This window comes from Nelumbo lutea, chromosome 6, assembly GCF_056320005.1.
Source record: "Nelumbo lutea isolate HS-2025 chromosome 6, American lotus-T2T, whole genome shotgun sequence".
In the NCBI taxonomy this organism is placed as follows: Eukaryota; Viridiplantae; Streptophyta; class Magnoliopsida; order Proteales; family Nelumbonaceae; genus Nelumbo; species Nelumbo lutea.
The window spans coordinates 71,483,436-71,497,566 of NC_142689.1; the positions used below are offsets into that span (position 1 = coordinate 71,483,436).

General features: G+C 38.7%; 1 protein-coding gene and 1 pseudogene across 2 annotated transcripts; both read right to left on the reverse strand.

The window, feature by feature from the left end:
* Positions 1-1,648: 1,648 nt before the first annotated feature.
* On the reverse strand, positions 1,649-10,657 carry LOC148849586 (uncharacterized). The gene is made up of 8 exons (XM_088949199.1): positions 9,328-10,657; positions 9,011-9,134; positions 5,167-5,296; positions 4,028-4,064; positions 3,661-3,895; positions 2,870-2,997; positions 2,690-2,788; positions 1,649-2,110 (listed from the first exon to the last, which is right to left on the reverse strand). The coding sequence occupies exons 1-6, from the start codon at positions 9,562-9,564 to the stop codon at positions 2,900-2,902; spliced, it is 861 nt and encodes a 286-aa protein (XP_088805325.1). The 5' UTR covers positions 9,565-10,657; the 3' UTR covers positions 1,649-2,110; positions 2,690-2,788; positions 2,870-2,899.
* A 259-nt stretch (positions 10,658-10,916) lies between these two features.
* On the reverse strand, positions 10,917-11,530 carry LOC148849587 (OVARIAN TUMOR DOMAIN-containing deubiquitinating enzyme 3 pseudogene; annotated as a pseudogene). Its single transcript, XR_016100631.1, has one exon. The product of XR_016100631.1 is annotated as an OVARIAN TUMOR DOMAIN-containing deubiquitinating enzyme 3 pseudogene (transcript).
* Between the last annotated feature and the right edge of the window lie 2,601 nt (positions 11,531-14,131).

Below are 14,131 nucleotides of genomic sequence, written 5' to 3' on the forward strand. Positions count from 1 at the left end.
ACATGCATTTTAGGCTCAGTTTGGAAGGAGTATAAATACAAATTTGTAGAATACAAAACCTTATTTCTATATTTATATAAATATATTAAGCTGAAATGTATACATAATAAGACTTGTGGATGAGGGAAATTGAATCCAATACTTTTCTTTCTTTTTATAAAAATTACAAGAAAACCACTCTACTAATTCTCTCTTTTGTTTTTTTTTTCTTTTAAATTACAAGAATGCCACTCTCTAGTCTCTCCTACCAACTCTCTTTATTTGTTTTTCTTTTAAATTACAAGAATGCCACTCTCTCCTACCAACTCTCTCTCTCTCTCCCCTTAAGAATGCCACTCTATCAACTAAGGAAGACTTCAACTCGGCATCTCAATTGTTACGGGACTTACAATCAAAGGTAGTTGAGTTTGAGCTAAACCGAGCTTAAACTTCTGAGCTCAAGTTCGAGCTTCAGCTAGACAATACCTCGACTACCGAGGGAGACCTTAGCTCGGCACCTCAATCACTGGCACCTCAATCACCGAGGGAGATCTCGGCTCAAAACTTTGACAATTGAGGGAGACCTCAGCTTGACACCTTGTCAACTAAGGGAGACCTTAGCTTGACACCTTGCCTGGTAGGAAAACCTCGGCTCGACACTTCAACTAAGAGCATCAGTTTGACACATTAACAATTGAAGGAGACCTCGGCTCGACATCTCGACTGCTTGAGAGACCTACAATCAAAGGTAACCGAACTCGAATTTCCAACCTTTTGACTCGAGACGAGCTCTCAAACTTGAACTCAAGCCTTTAATTCGAATCGAGCTCAAGCCTAATAGTTTATGAACGAGCCCTTGCAACATAGGGCCTACTCTGCTAGTTTTGTATGTATTTTGTATGTATTTGTACTATACATATTTGTATTTGTAGTTTTTCCAAACCGAGCATAATTGAATAGAATTAACTATAGCGGGTTCATGGGCCCCACAATTTCAGAGCATTAGTACGAATGTTTGAAACAAATTTGGCCAAAAGGCTGACGTTTTGGAAACCCTTTTTCGGTTTTTTATCAGAAAATATAAACCAAGAATTGAATGGCTGAGCCGCTGATGAAACCCAAACAGGTGAGGTACAAGGTCATGAGAGCTGGACTGAAGGATCAGGCATCCAGCCATTTCCAGAGAGTGCACATCCATCAACAGAATAGTCATCAATCTTTTCTGGAGCGTAGTTTCTCTCCTATACTAACAAGTCCAAGCACTCTTGTAGTTCACCAATAGATTCTATAATATTTGTAGGTGGTAGCGGGTCCCCAACCCTGGTGATGCCCGCCGGGATTTGATATCCCTACTCTCCGCAATAACCAGAGAGATGAGTTACCAACCGAGCGACTATCATTTGGTCTATCATCATCCATACTTCCATAGATGAAAGATGATATAACAAGGGCCCTTTCATTCTCATGTGTCGTCACTGTTCACACTTCATATGAGTGTTCTCATCTGACCTACATTTTAAAGAACATACGATCAAGTACCAACATTTCAAACATTTAAGCAAATTTAATTTTTTCTACATAATCCCTCGCCCTGTTCCGGTTGTTGTTTTGTAAGCAAACGGAACTAAGGTAGCCTTAAGTTCAGAGTTCTAAGTGTTGGAAGAGAATATATACAGAAGTTCCCCTTGTTAAATTATTACTCCCTGCTGCCAGTCTTTGAAGCCCTCTCTAGAGTCTTACAAATAACCAATTACTGAAAATGTTCCTCAGATAAATAGCTATTGATATGCACACTTCCACAGACTCCTGATGTTAAATACAATGCACAAACATCCTACACAATCACTAGGGACTCGCTATACACCCAATCTTGGGTCTAGACGATAAAATAATCATATGTTCATTATTCTACATGCTGAATTTACAGTCTGTCCCTACATGGTTGCCAGAAACCGATTCCAGCATCCATCAATCCACTCTTCCAGTGACCTCAAGCTCCGGCAGGACATGAGGATTTTAGACACTACTGCGACAGAAGAGCAATCCAAATTCTCTCCTGTTCATTGCTCCAGTGCTTGGAGCGACTTGACATCTGACTCTGGTATCTCCAGTGACCATGACTATGGATGACCTGCCACAACACAAAGCTACTTAGTCAGAAATTCCATTGATGAAACTTGAGAATTAAGGATCAAACCACGATAGGAATAGGTAATATTAGTTCACTAACAATGTGGTTTAAACAAGTAAAACTTGCTAATGGTTTGGACTGAATTTATCATCTTACAAGAAATGCACATGGGAGGCATAAACCCCAGGTCCATCAGATTTTAAACATGGCTTACCGACTAGTTAAAAGCATAAACGAAACAAAAATAAGTAAAGGTGAAAAATTGACCCAATTGAATGATCCAATCATCCAAATTAACCAGTCCATCTAACATCCTTTTCATGTTTCCAGTCTCCACCTAAACAAAGCTAAAAATATCAGGCAATTAATCCTTGGCCAATTTTTCCTACACAGATTCAACATCCATATGTTGGTAAATGATGGGTCCAAATATGAAACAACTTACTATCCTACTGGCAGACCAATCCAATGCCCCATCCAATTTCCTTTCTTTTTGTAACTTCCCGAGTATACAGAACTCGATCAATTAAGTTCCAGTCAATAATATATCCTGTACTTAATGAATGAATCAGATTTTACCTCTAGAATGCAAAGATGATAATTTGCAAGGCTAGATTCAAAGCCTGCCACTCAAGTAGCAGTACTGGTGCTCTTAGTCCTGCTGCAATCTAAGGATACCTGTAAATAACAATGACGAGCTCCAATGAAAATATAATACTGCTGGAATATTGGAAGAAATAAATGGACAAAGCTTTATACCTCAAGATGTAACTCATCTTGATCTATCCCTCAACCTGCCGTTTGATCTGAACCACTTCCTTGTGTAAACTGAGGAGAATGAGCAGGAACCATGAACTGTGGTTGTGCTGGAACTTGTGCTGCTACACCTGATAAATACAAGGAGCATGCCTGGTTAGTGAGTCATGTAACAAGGTGAATGCAAATAGGGGGAATCTTTTTACCCCTTCTACTTTTATCACTATTATATAAATCAATAGCTTGCCTACAAAACATCATCCAAATTTCTATTCTCTGAGACTTCATCATCATCATCATCATTAACTAAAAAATTCTATACAGGGTTTCACTTTAAAAAACTCTAATGATTATGTTTAAGTCACACATTGATACAAATCTCAATCATCACCATTGATCTTTGATCAAATGAACATCTTCACATGGAGATACCCAACCATCTGGTGTGTGAGATACACACTGGATCACCATGACATCATGCTTGAATCAGTAAAACTATTTCCTGGTTGAGAACGCTAAAAATCTTAGTGTTCAAAATCCCCTATATTTCTTTTTCTGATCTTGAACCCAAGGTATTTGTGGTTCCAGAATCATAAACTCATGCCAAAGAATGCCAAATTGTGGTTTTATATTCCAAAACCAGACGTAACACAGCCAAACCACCAAAAGAACATTCCTTAAAAGGAAAAGTAACACTATTTATCTGTATTTAGAACAGATTAGCTTTGGGTGGACTGTACATCGGTATTGCCTGGTCTGAAAAGAAAATTCATCAACCAAGAAAAAAGTTTTGCCTGTAGGATATGTTGCTTGAATTGTGGGAACAGGTGGTGTCACTCCATTGACATTGGGCCCACTAAGTTGCACGACATGAGGGCCTGGCATTGCATAGCCTTGAACTGAGGTGTACCCGTGACTGCCAGGAAGGGGCTGCCCCAATGGCCCAACAGGGTAGACAGCTGCATTAACTGTCCCTGGTACCCCATATATCTGAAGGTATTGCTGACCAATATAAGGACTATATGCTCCCTGCAAAACAGAAGATGAAAACATGCAAAAGTTGAAATTCAGCTTTGTAGGACTGACCAAACAATCTTGTAAAATTTCTTTCCCTACAAAAAGTGACTTTTGAAGATGATTGTGAATCTATAATTCTTCAACCTGTGGGTAGATGTATTCAGGACCATAAGTTGTGTACCTGCACAAAAAGAAAAAACATTTTTTTGATAAATGAATGGTAATTTATTCAGACATAATAAGATGATGATACAAAAACAGACTGCCCACCCGAGGAGAGGCACAAGCTGGTACCTCTCGAAAAAAAAAAAAATAAAAATTTCATTACCTGAGTATTTTGTTTATGAATTTTTCTATTAGTTTCTTGGGCACAAATATTAACCCATTTGGATGAGGAGCTTGTGGAACTTAGATAATGTTACAAGATAAAGGATACATGTAACAGTCCTGAAATGATTATGCATTAATGACCGAGGTTTACCAACTGCACATTTATCAAATGTGCTTGACCTATCAAGCTCATTCAACCAATATGCCATCTCTTGTACCATATATGGCTGGAAGATATGTTTGACCAGGTGGTCCAATGACCAACTAATCAATCCATGAGTCAGTTCACTGATTAAAAGTATGGATATGATGTAAGCAAAAGAAACTCTCACGAAAGCATAATGATTCTAGGACTATAACTTCCTTTATATATCAGTCAAAACATGCATAAAGAAGTCTGTAATGATGCTACAGACCACAAAAAGGGTATCGCCATGTGTCTTGCAAGCTCCCAAGGCCCATGAAACTTTGAAAACAGGGGATGCATCCATGTTAGACAGTGCTGACATGGAGAAAGGCCACATAATGAAAAGATCTATATGAGTTGTATTATTCCCTTTCAGGATATATAATAGGAACTACCACATGAAACAAAATATACTAAAAAGTGCATCTATAGATGCCAAAGTAAAAAGATGTAAAATTTACAAAGCTGGTCTTAAAAGAAAGGATTATTCTATAACTAGTCTTAGGATTTCAAGTATGTCATCCATGTATTGTACCCTCCATATGGCAACCACACGCCGGGAAACAACATTAACACACAACTCAGGTACAGTATCAAGACAGTTGCGTCCAGTATCAACACTAATCAGACAGTTCATGAATTTGGATTTCGAACTGGATACTTATTATTCAGGACCATACCATATAGAGCTGATTCAGACAATCTCAAAGTCAGATGGCAGATTTAGGACCATTGCATAAGACCATCAGCGGAAGAAAAAACTCACCCATATGGAGGATATGCAAATCCTTGTTGGTAGCTGAAAGAAAGTGGTTGTCGATAACTGGGGCTTCCAACATAAGCCCCTCGGGGTGTCTGCACACTTCCAAAGTAGGGAGTCGCTGATCTCGGACGTCCTATGTGAAATGAGAAACAAGGAGCACAGTACATTAGTACCATGGAGTGCAAACTGCTAAGGTGCTATTGTAACTTGAGCCAACACAAAGGATGGAGATCGCAATAGAAACAAAATGAGAATGAAAGTGATCTCTTGATTGCCCAACTTTTGCAAGATAACAAATATTTGATTTACAAAATCAAAACTGATACTGGAAGATCATTTAAATAATTGCTTATAGAAATAGAAAACATAGCTTTGCATCCTTAATAACTTGTGATAGGAATACAGAAAGCATCAAAATCCAAGATGCTCATAGGTTCACATTCCACCATTAGCATAGTAGCACTACTTGGGGATCTCATCACTGCCCAACTTGAATGCATCAGATCATCTGAAACATCAAATTTATTGCACCACTTCAGATGCCAGGTGTGGCTACCCGACCTGGAGGGAGGGATGGAATGGAGTATGGAGAAATTGGAGTCGCCACCTAAATGTTTGGGAATTCAGGAATTTAGGAAAACCCAGGAATTTTCAAGAAAAACATTTTTTGTTTTCTTAGTGACTCGTTGCCCAAAGGGGATGAGATTCTTAGGGTCCAGGGACCAAGGTACAGTGTGGGAAGGTGGGTCGGGTAGCCACACCAAGGAAAGTGGTGGATTAAAGAAAAAGTAGATAAGTCATGCTGGGGTCATCCAATAAGTATTTTTTTGTTCATCAAAAAATAAGTTTGTTTTATTTGGCTTGGGGTATTTATTAGGTGGTTACCTCTCCTACAGGTCAATATTCTGTACAGATGGTGGCTTACAACTTCAGGTACCATGCTATTGTTAAATGAACAACCATTTACATGAATTTTTTCCTATAAAATATTTAAAATTAAGAAACACACAATGGTACCAAGTACCAACGAGATAAGAAGTAGAGATGAGATACATAATTTGGAGCCGACCAAGTCTCTAAACCACTGTGGAAGAAATGGAGAGGTGCATTTGGAGTGCTGTGTGATAGAAGAATGCCGATCAGGTTTAAAGAAAAATTTTATAGGATGTATAAGGTTAGTAATGTTGCATGGATCAAAATGTTGGGTAGTCAAAAAAGCAACATGTCCAAAAATGCTTTGGAGAAGCAGATGCTTTGAATAGATTACAAATGAGGAAATCTAGGAATAACTCTAGAATAGGATATAAAATGAGGAAATGCAGACTTTGATGGTTTGGGCATGTGAATAGAATCAGTAAGAAGTGATTTGATACAAGTTGAAGGGTCTAGAAGAGCCAGGGGCAGGACAAAAATGATTTGGATTGAAATCTTGAGAAAATGATAAAACATTGAGATATTGAGAAATGATTTGAGGGCTCACAACTTAACAATGGCCATGACTATTGATATAGTGCATTGGTGGAAAGGGGTTTGTATGGCCAACCTATATAGATGGGATAGATAATACATTTTTGTTGAGTAGAAATTTGTGGTAGTACCTAAGGTTAGGGCTGCAACTTGGAATAACTTGGGTTGGGAAGTTGTTAAATTTTCAATGGGCCTGGACCCTAACCCAAGCCCAGTGTAGTTGAAATTCTTCAAATTGGGCAACCCAACTTGGAGCCCTACCTAAGGTACACACCAGTATTTTAAAAGGCATAGGAGGTGTATGCTTGGAGGTGCGTCTGGGCGAGGTTCCCCCAAAACGCCCAGAAGTATTGATGCCTTTGAGATATATGCCTCAGGTGCAAGAGGTATATGCCTCATATACCTTGAGGTGTGCTAGAGTTGTATGCCTCATCTCATGTGTCTCACACATGCCTCACATAGACAGAAAAAAGAAAGAAAAAAGAAAAGAAAAAGAAAAAGGAAAAAAGAGAAAAGAAAGAAAATAAAAGGGAAGGGAAGGGAAGAGGAGTAAGGAATATTTAGGATGGTTACTGATCTGAAAAATAGTTTAGGCTGGGGGGCTTTGCCCCTAGATCCTCCTACCCCCCAAAATTCCCCTTCCTCTTTTTCCCCCTCCTTCTTCCTCCTCATCCCCCTCCCCTCCTCTTAAGGGGCCTTACGCCTCTTATGTTTTGAACTACGCCTCATGCTTCTAGGTAGTGGAATGCCTTGCGTCACGCCTTTATGTTTTAAAACACTGGTACACACACACACACACACACACACACACATCTCAGCCTTAACTCAACTATTAGGAGTTGTATAAGAGACAAATTACAAAGAAGACTAAGATTACCAAGAGGTCTTTCTTCTCTTTTTATTTCTTTTTCTTTCCTTTTTTTTTTCTTTTTGAAAGGGGGCAGAAAACAATTGACACATGAAATGATCTTAATTTCCTTTCCTTTTCTTGTGAATGGCAGTGATTGTCAAGATTCCCACCATTGACCATCTTTTATCAAAAGGAATGAAATTGGAAAACAATCAGTGTTGTATGGTTTGGAACCTGAGTCAGTCTCCCACCTGCTGATTCAATGCTCTTATTGTTATAGTGTGGGGACCCATTGTTTAAAGCTGTTTAACAGCGGCTTACAGCTGCTGATAAAAGTTGCTTACTATCCTTGTGGCCTAGGTAAGGTTTCAACCCTCAGGGAATTCTATGAAAACTAGTGCCTCATTCTATTTGCTGGTTGATATGAAGTGAATGAAATAAACGAATATCCAAAGGTGAGGCTAGGGCCTTGGAAAATATACTAGGGAAGAATGAGATCTGTTATTCATTGGTCCAGCTGATCCAAGGAGTTTAGAGGACTGAAATATCAACACTTTTGTAACAATTTGGAGCAGATTGTTTTTTATGTTAATTTCCAAGTTTAAAATGGTGTTTTTGGGTTGGAATCTCTTTTAATATATGCTTTCTAGAAATCCTTGATGTATATAAGGGTTGAGGGATTCTCCCCCACTTTTTGAAATATAATACCATTATTTATACAAAAAAAAAAGGATTGGTGGGAGCTCTTGTTGCTCCTACATTTGCACTAGAGGCATTGATCTCCTACTGTCCCATTGGCAGACCCTGGTGTATTATGAGAAAAGTGAACAACTTAATCTTGAGACACTGATCTCCTACTGTCCCATTGGCAAACCCTGCTGTATTATGAAAAAAGTGAACAACTTAATCGTGTAAACCGAATATGAAGATTATGTTTGGCTACTAAGATGGGAGAAGAATCTGGGGGGAAGTAATTTCGAGAGGCAAAGAGGGTGGAGTAGCCAATTTCCTGCATGAAATAATCTCTAGGTGTACTTATATTCAATTATATACAGAAAGTGCAACTCTATTGGAACTTCTAATTCCAATACTGCTGAAGAAAAATCACATAAGCCATTGTTCAACCCTGGCACCTCTCTAAAGAGAAACAAAATATCACATGCAAAAAAAGCAAGAAAAGAAAATAAAGGTAATAGAAATCAGGATTGCATGCTTGAACTTTAAGGTCCAGCGACAAGAGCTCGGATATCCAACACAAAAACAAAGAGAGTTTAATCCCAGGGCATACATTTCAATCAAGACTCTTCTGCCTTTGTAAGAGCGGCAATATTAGTACACATTAGGCACAGTTTACCAACTAGACCAGATTTGCCAAGGTTCCATAGAGCATCTCAGATAACATGTTTTCAGTTCATGGAAGAAAGGAAATTTTATAGAGGCGCATCAAAGTGGATAAATTAGAAGTTCGAATAGTCCTTACATATTAATGGTATGTTCAGTAAGTAGGAAAAAATAAGATAGTCAAGATACCGTAAGGTATAAATGGCCTAGGCCGCCCAAGAGAAGCCAAATTACAATTCGCCCTTCTACCATCTATAACCGGGGTTGGATCAGCACAGGCCCTCCTTGCAGATTCTGGATCACGGAAAGTCACCTAAACCCTCCATGCAAATCAACCGCAAGGACAAACCAAGTCATCTCTCTCGTCAGTATAAAAAAAAGAGAAGCACTAAAATATAATATCATTCATCTCTTCTTCAATGCCCGAAATCACAGAGGAAAAAGAATAAGGAAAATTACTGTTTCTGCAGTTTCAGAAAACTTAACCCAAGACAAGAAATACTCACAAAACCATAGCCTTTCGATCTCCCTGTATTCTTGTCGGTGATCACGACTGCCTCGAGAATCTCTCCAAACTGCTCGAAATAACGACGCATAGTCTCGCTTTGCGTCTCCCATGCCAATCCGCCAACAAAGACCTTGGTGTATGTGGTATCTCCAAAAGGGGAATTCAAGAATTGAAACCCGGAATTCAAACTCGATCCTGATCCCGAACCAGAACCCGGGATCGCTATAAAAGCCATGGAAGTCCAGCAAAGATAACCTTGTTCGATGAACCCAGAAAGCAGATTCTGCTAAATTTGATCCAATTCAAGGAGATTGATTAAGTGGACTCAATTAACACTGAACCTCAGCTAAGACCAAGATGCCCTAGAAAGAACTAGATGTCGAAATAAACAGCTGAAAGGCAATTGAATTTAAATAAAGGAGGTCAAATTACGAAAACCCAGAAAATAGAATTTACGAAAGCTCGATAGAAGTCGAAGGTGAGATCAGGTGACACTGTGGTCGACCTGGTAAGCACTAGGGCTCATAAACCCCATAAAACCCCTAAATTTGAGAAGGAATGGAGAATAATTGGGTGAAAAGGGAGATGGGTGCGCTTCAGTTGGCTGGAACCTGACATGGGCTTCGAGAAAAAGCTCAAAAGCTGATCATGGAGAGCTGTATATAAGAACTTGGGGAAATTTAACAACAGAAAAGGAGGGATATCTTTTCTCCTTGAAATGGAAGAGAGTCATGATTTTCAGAGGAGAGAGAAAGGAAGAATAAAAGAGAAAATTAAAAATAAAAGTCGAGGGATTCTCATACAAGCAGGCAGCGAGGCAATACCGCACACAGGGTCCGAACGGACGGGAGTGTGGGCCCTTTTCCCCTCTCTCTAAACTCTTAAGTCTAAACCCTAATTTCTAATTCTTGACCTAAAAAACCCCTAATTTTCAATTAAACCCTAAAAGGCTAAAATTTTCTGCTTTTTCTAGTTTTTTATCCTTCCCATGGTTGGTGGGGTGACCTGCTCTGCCTATTCTGTGATTATTTTAGCAATTGGGCTGTGTATAGTTTAGATTTAGATTTCACAATAAACAATTTTTTTTTATTATTTTTGATGACAATAAAAAAGATAAAATAATCATAAACAAGCTTTTGACAATCATAAAAATCTCCCCTATAAGCTCCTTTAAAATTTTCAAAAAATTTGATAAAAACTACCTTCCGTCATTGACCCAACGGAAAATGTTTAACTTATGCATAAAACTTTTTCAAATACCCATTTTACCCTTTTGTAAAATGGGTACTGAAATAACTACTGGTGAAGAATGGATTACACCAATCAATAGGTCCACTCTCTTCTTCAGTCCAAGGAGACCCTTGAGTCAGAGATCTCTTGCTCGGCAGCCTATAACCAAACATTGATGGCCGAGAAGAAACTCTTTGAAGATGAGATGATAGCTATTGAGATCGAGCAATGCCTTACTCTGGTTTTCGTCTCTTCTCAACTCCACCAAGCAGAGCGGCTTAAGAACCAAATTTGGAGAGTGAATGAACGAGTGAGCGTCGAGGGTGTTGCCTTCAAAGCTAAGATGGAAGAGAAATGTCAGAAATGAGGAGAGACAGAGAGTTGTGGAGATGCAGTTGACACGACAGCAGAGAGAAGATCATAATGGTTCCTACCACTGTACAAAAGCCTTACTACCTTCCTTGGTTTTCCCTTTGATGTCTTGCTGAACTCAGCTCCATACTCTGTGATAGGAATAAAACCAGTGTCCCATCCTCCCACCCTGTGCTCATGCTCTGGTATGTAAACAATGATTGGCTGCAGGCATAACTTTGATAACACCAATAATTCAGACTCTCCTCCCCAGAAATTAGAGTTTTCAATGCATTTGCAATATCGTTTCAGAGATTCATCTACAGTAATTGCAACCAATGCCTCTTCATACCGACTCTGTTCTTTAACATCATAACATATGACCTCTTTCATAGCCATCCACAATTCATCTACATCATCTCTCTTTTCCCGAGGAGTAAGAATAATGCCTTTCTGATAGTCATTCCTTTCACCAGTGTTCAAAACAAACAGCTCTGAATAGAGAAATGCTCCACCTTCTTCAATGTTGGTGAAATTCCACCCAGAGACGATCATATTCTAGCAAAGAACTGGTGACCACCACCATTGAGAAACGACGACGGATATCTAGGACATGTCATACTAGAAATCGGAGTAACCGGCGAATGGTGAAGGAGAGGGAGCAGATTGAACAGGCCAGGATTGATGGAGACCGTGAGATTGTTTCATTGAAGAAATCTGTAGAGGCCCTCGCTATAGAATTTGGAACTCACGTAAATCCGTCATTAATCCAACCATAGAAGGCAAAAAGACTGGTATCAATATCTTCCGTATTCAACCAAATTAAATAAATAAGTAGAGTTGTATGATAACTTGATAAGGATCGGTTCCCCAAAGTAACCAAGAATGCGGTCTGGAATCACATCACTGTGTGAGATGGGAGCCATTGCCGATTCCTCTACTTTTTACTCCTAACCTTCCCTCCGAGACAAGAGGAGATGAGAGAGCAGAGGTTCATCATAGCTAGTGACGTTCACCAGTTAGTTATTTCAGTATCCGTTTTATAGAAGGGTAAAATGGGTATTTGAAGAGTTTCATGCATAGGTTAAACGTTTTCCGTCTGGGTCAAAACCCAACGGAAGAGAGGTTTTTGTCAAATTTTTTTAGAAGTTCAGGAGAAGTTTTTGTTAAAATAAGACTATAGGGATGATTTTAAGATTATCAGAAACTTCAGGGAAAATGTTTGTATTTTACCCTAGAAAAAATATGAATTCTTCATGTTTATATACATCGTAACAAAATTAATTAAGAGAAAGCTTTGCTGAATATTTTCCTTCTGCATTTTCTTCTCCATATATATATGGAGAGATTATAAACAATCATTTAAAATAGTATACTTATAAAAAAACCATTTAAAACAGGACAATGTAATAGCAAAGAAATTCAATCATTGAAGCCTCTTGTTTTTCTATTTTAAATAAAAATTTTACAAAATTCTCTCCTACTACCTACATCACGAGTGAACATGCCGGTGTTTCGTATACATGCATCCACATATATGATGTGGGCTTAATGTGTATGGAACATAGATAAAGACTTTTTTTTTTTTTTTATTCTCTCTACTTATTATACATTTTTGTTATCATTTTTCACAAGTAGTGGTGATATATTTTTTAACTTATTATTTTCTAGAAAAGTAATTACCATTAGGTTTTGACAAGTCATACCCTTCCAGGTAAGAATGTAGAAATAGTGGATGCTCTCAACAAAGGCAAGGAGGAAGCATCTTTATCACAGAATGCAAGATTGATTTTCATGGAGAAATGGATAAAGCCCAAGAAGGTGCCAAGATAGCATAGATAAGTTGGATTTGCTCACTTTCTCCAGAAAGCGACCCTAGAGCAAGCCAGGATGAATTGATTGAGGTTGTGACTTATATGATATAGGGAATTGATGTTTTCTTCCTTCAACAAGGTATGTATGTATTTTAGTAGTCTGATTTTTTAATGGGGAAAAGATACAAAAGAGTCAGCCTCACTGCCTCAGTACCTTTGTTGTGAATAGTACTGTTTAGCCATTTTCCAGCCAGTGGCTAGGGTTTCAGTCTGCTGATGGTGATGGGGTCCAACCCTACCTGGCACTGGGGTCCAAAGCCTCTTCCTGCTTGCACTACTGCACAAGGAGGAGGAGGGGGGGGGGGGGGGATGATGGACCACACTCTTCTCTGTTCCTCTGAGTTTTCTTTTACAAGAAGGTCCTCAGCCCCTTTTCCCCTTCAATTAGGCTAAATGTTCATTAACAAAGACAAAACATGTGTATAGCAGCTTCAGATAAAGGGAAAACTGAGTCTTTTATTTTATTATATGTTATTTCTACAAATGGATTGCTCTAAATTAATCCTTTTGCCTAGAAGAGCAGGTTCCCTGGAGTCTCTGGAGTCTGGAGTATGAGCTGCAACTGCAAGCAACAACGTTTAGTGCCCTGGTCCATTTTCAACCCTTTGTTCCAAATTATAAAACAGGAAGGGGGACTGGCCATTGTGTTGTGGCTCTGTACGTAAGAAGTTGATGTGGAAAATGGTCCCTACTGTAGAGGAGAAATGTGTCAGGCCAACTTTCGGTTGTCAAGTGGTCTCGACCCTATTGTGTGGTACTGGCCCTTTGCGTAGTCAGAAGTGGTTCGTCGTGTTTCTTTACAGCCATCATGACAGAAGTCACAGAACTAAAAATTAAGTTTTTTCTTTTTCCAAAGTATCTACTTGTTATATTTGGACCAACCGAAGGTTGAACCAATGACCCGGTAACCCATCACTTTTTTTTAGGTTCTTGCATGGTAAATGACAATTTTCATGGTTTGAATGTGCTAAGGCTTTGTTCATTTTTTTTTGATAAATCATTTATTTGGGTAAATGCATTTATTCGGATAAATGTTTTCGAGGTAACACTTATATGTTCAAAATATTGATACGCCCCTATCCCTATGTATTGATAGGGGCATATCGATACTTAAAATGACACATTCTTATGTTTTTTTAGTTTTTTATTTTTCAAAATTTGGTTTTGGGCCTATTTTTAACCATATTTTCATTAAACAAAAAGGGGAGGGGGGTTCCCGAAAGTGGATATTAATTTTCATTGAAGGGGCAATGTTGTCCCATTTAGGCTTTAGCAATTTTCCACGCTAATATAGAAGTTATTTACCCAAATCCATCCATCAATTTATGTGCCTCCATTTATTGGAAA

What these genes read in the sequence shown, in the direction of transcription:
- LOC148849586 (XM_088949199.1), bottom strand. Translation starts at nt 9,564, where the DNA reads ATGGCTTTTATAGCGATCCCGGGTTCTGGTTCGGGATCAGGATCGAGT. An exon ending in TTTGCATATCCTCCATATGG is followed by an intron (nt 4,065 to 5,166) that starts GTGAGTTTTTTC and finishes CTTTTTGTGCAG; the next exon opens with GTACACAACTTATGGTCCTG. An exon ending in TCAAGCAACATATCCTACAG is followed by an intron (nt 2,998 to 3,660) that starts GCAAAACTTTTT and finishes TGTATTTATCAG; the next exon opens with GTGTAGCAGCACAAGTTCCA.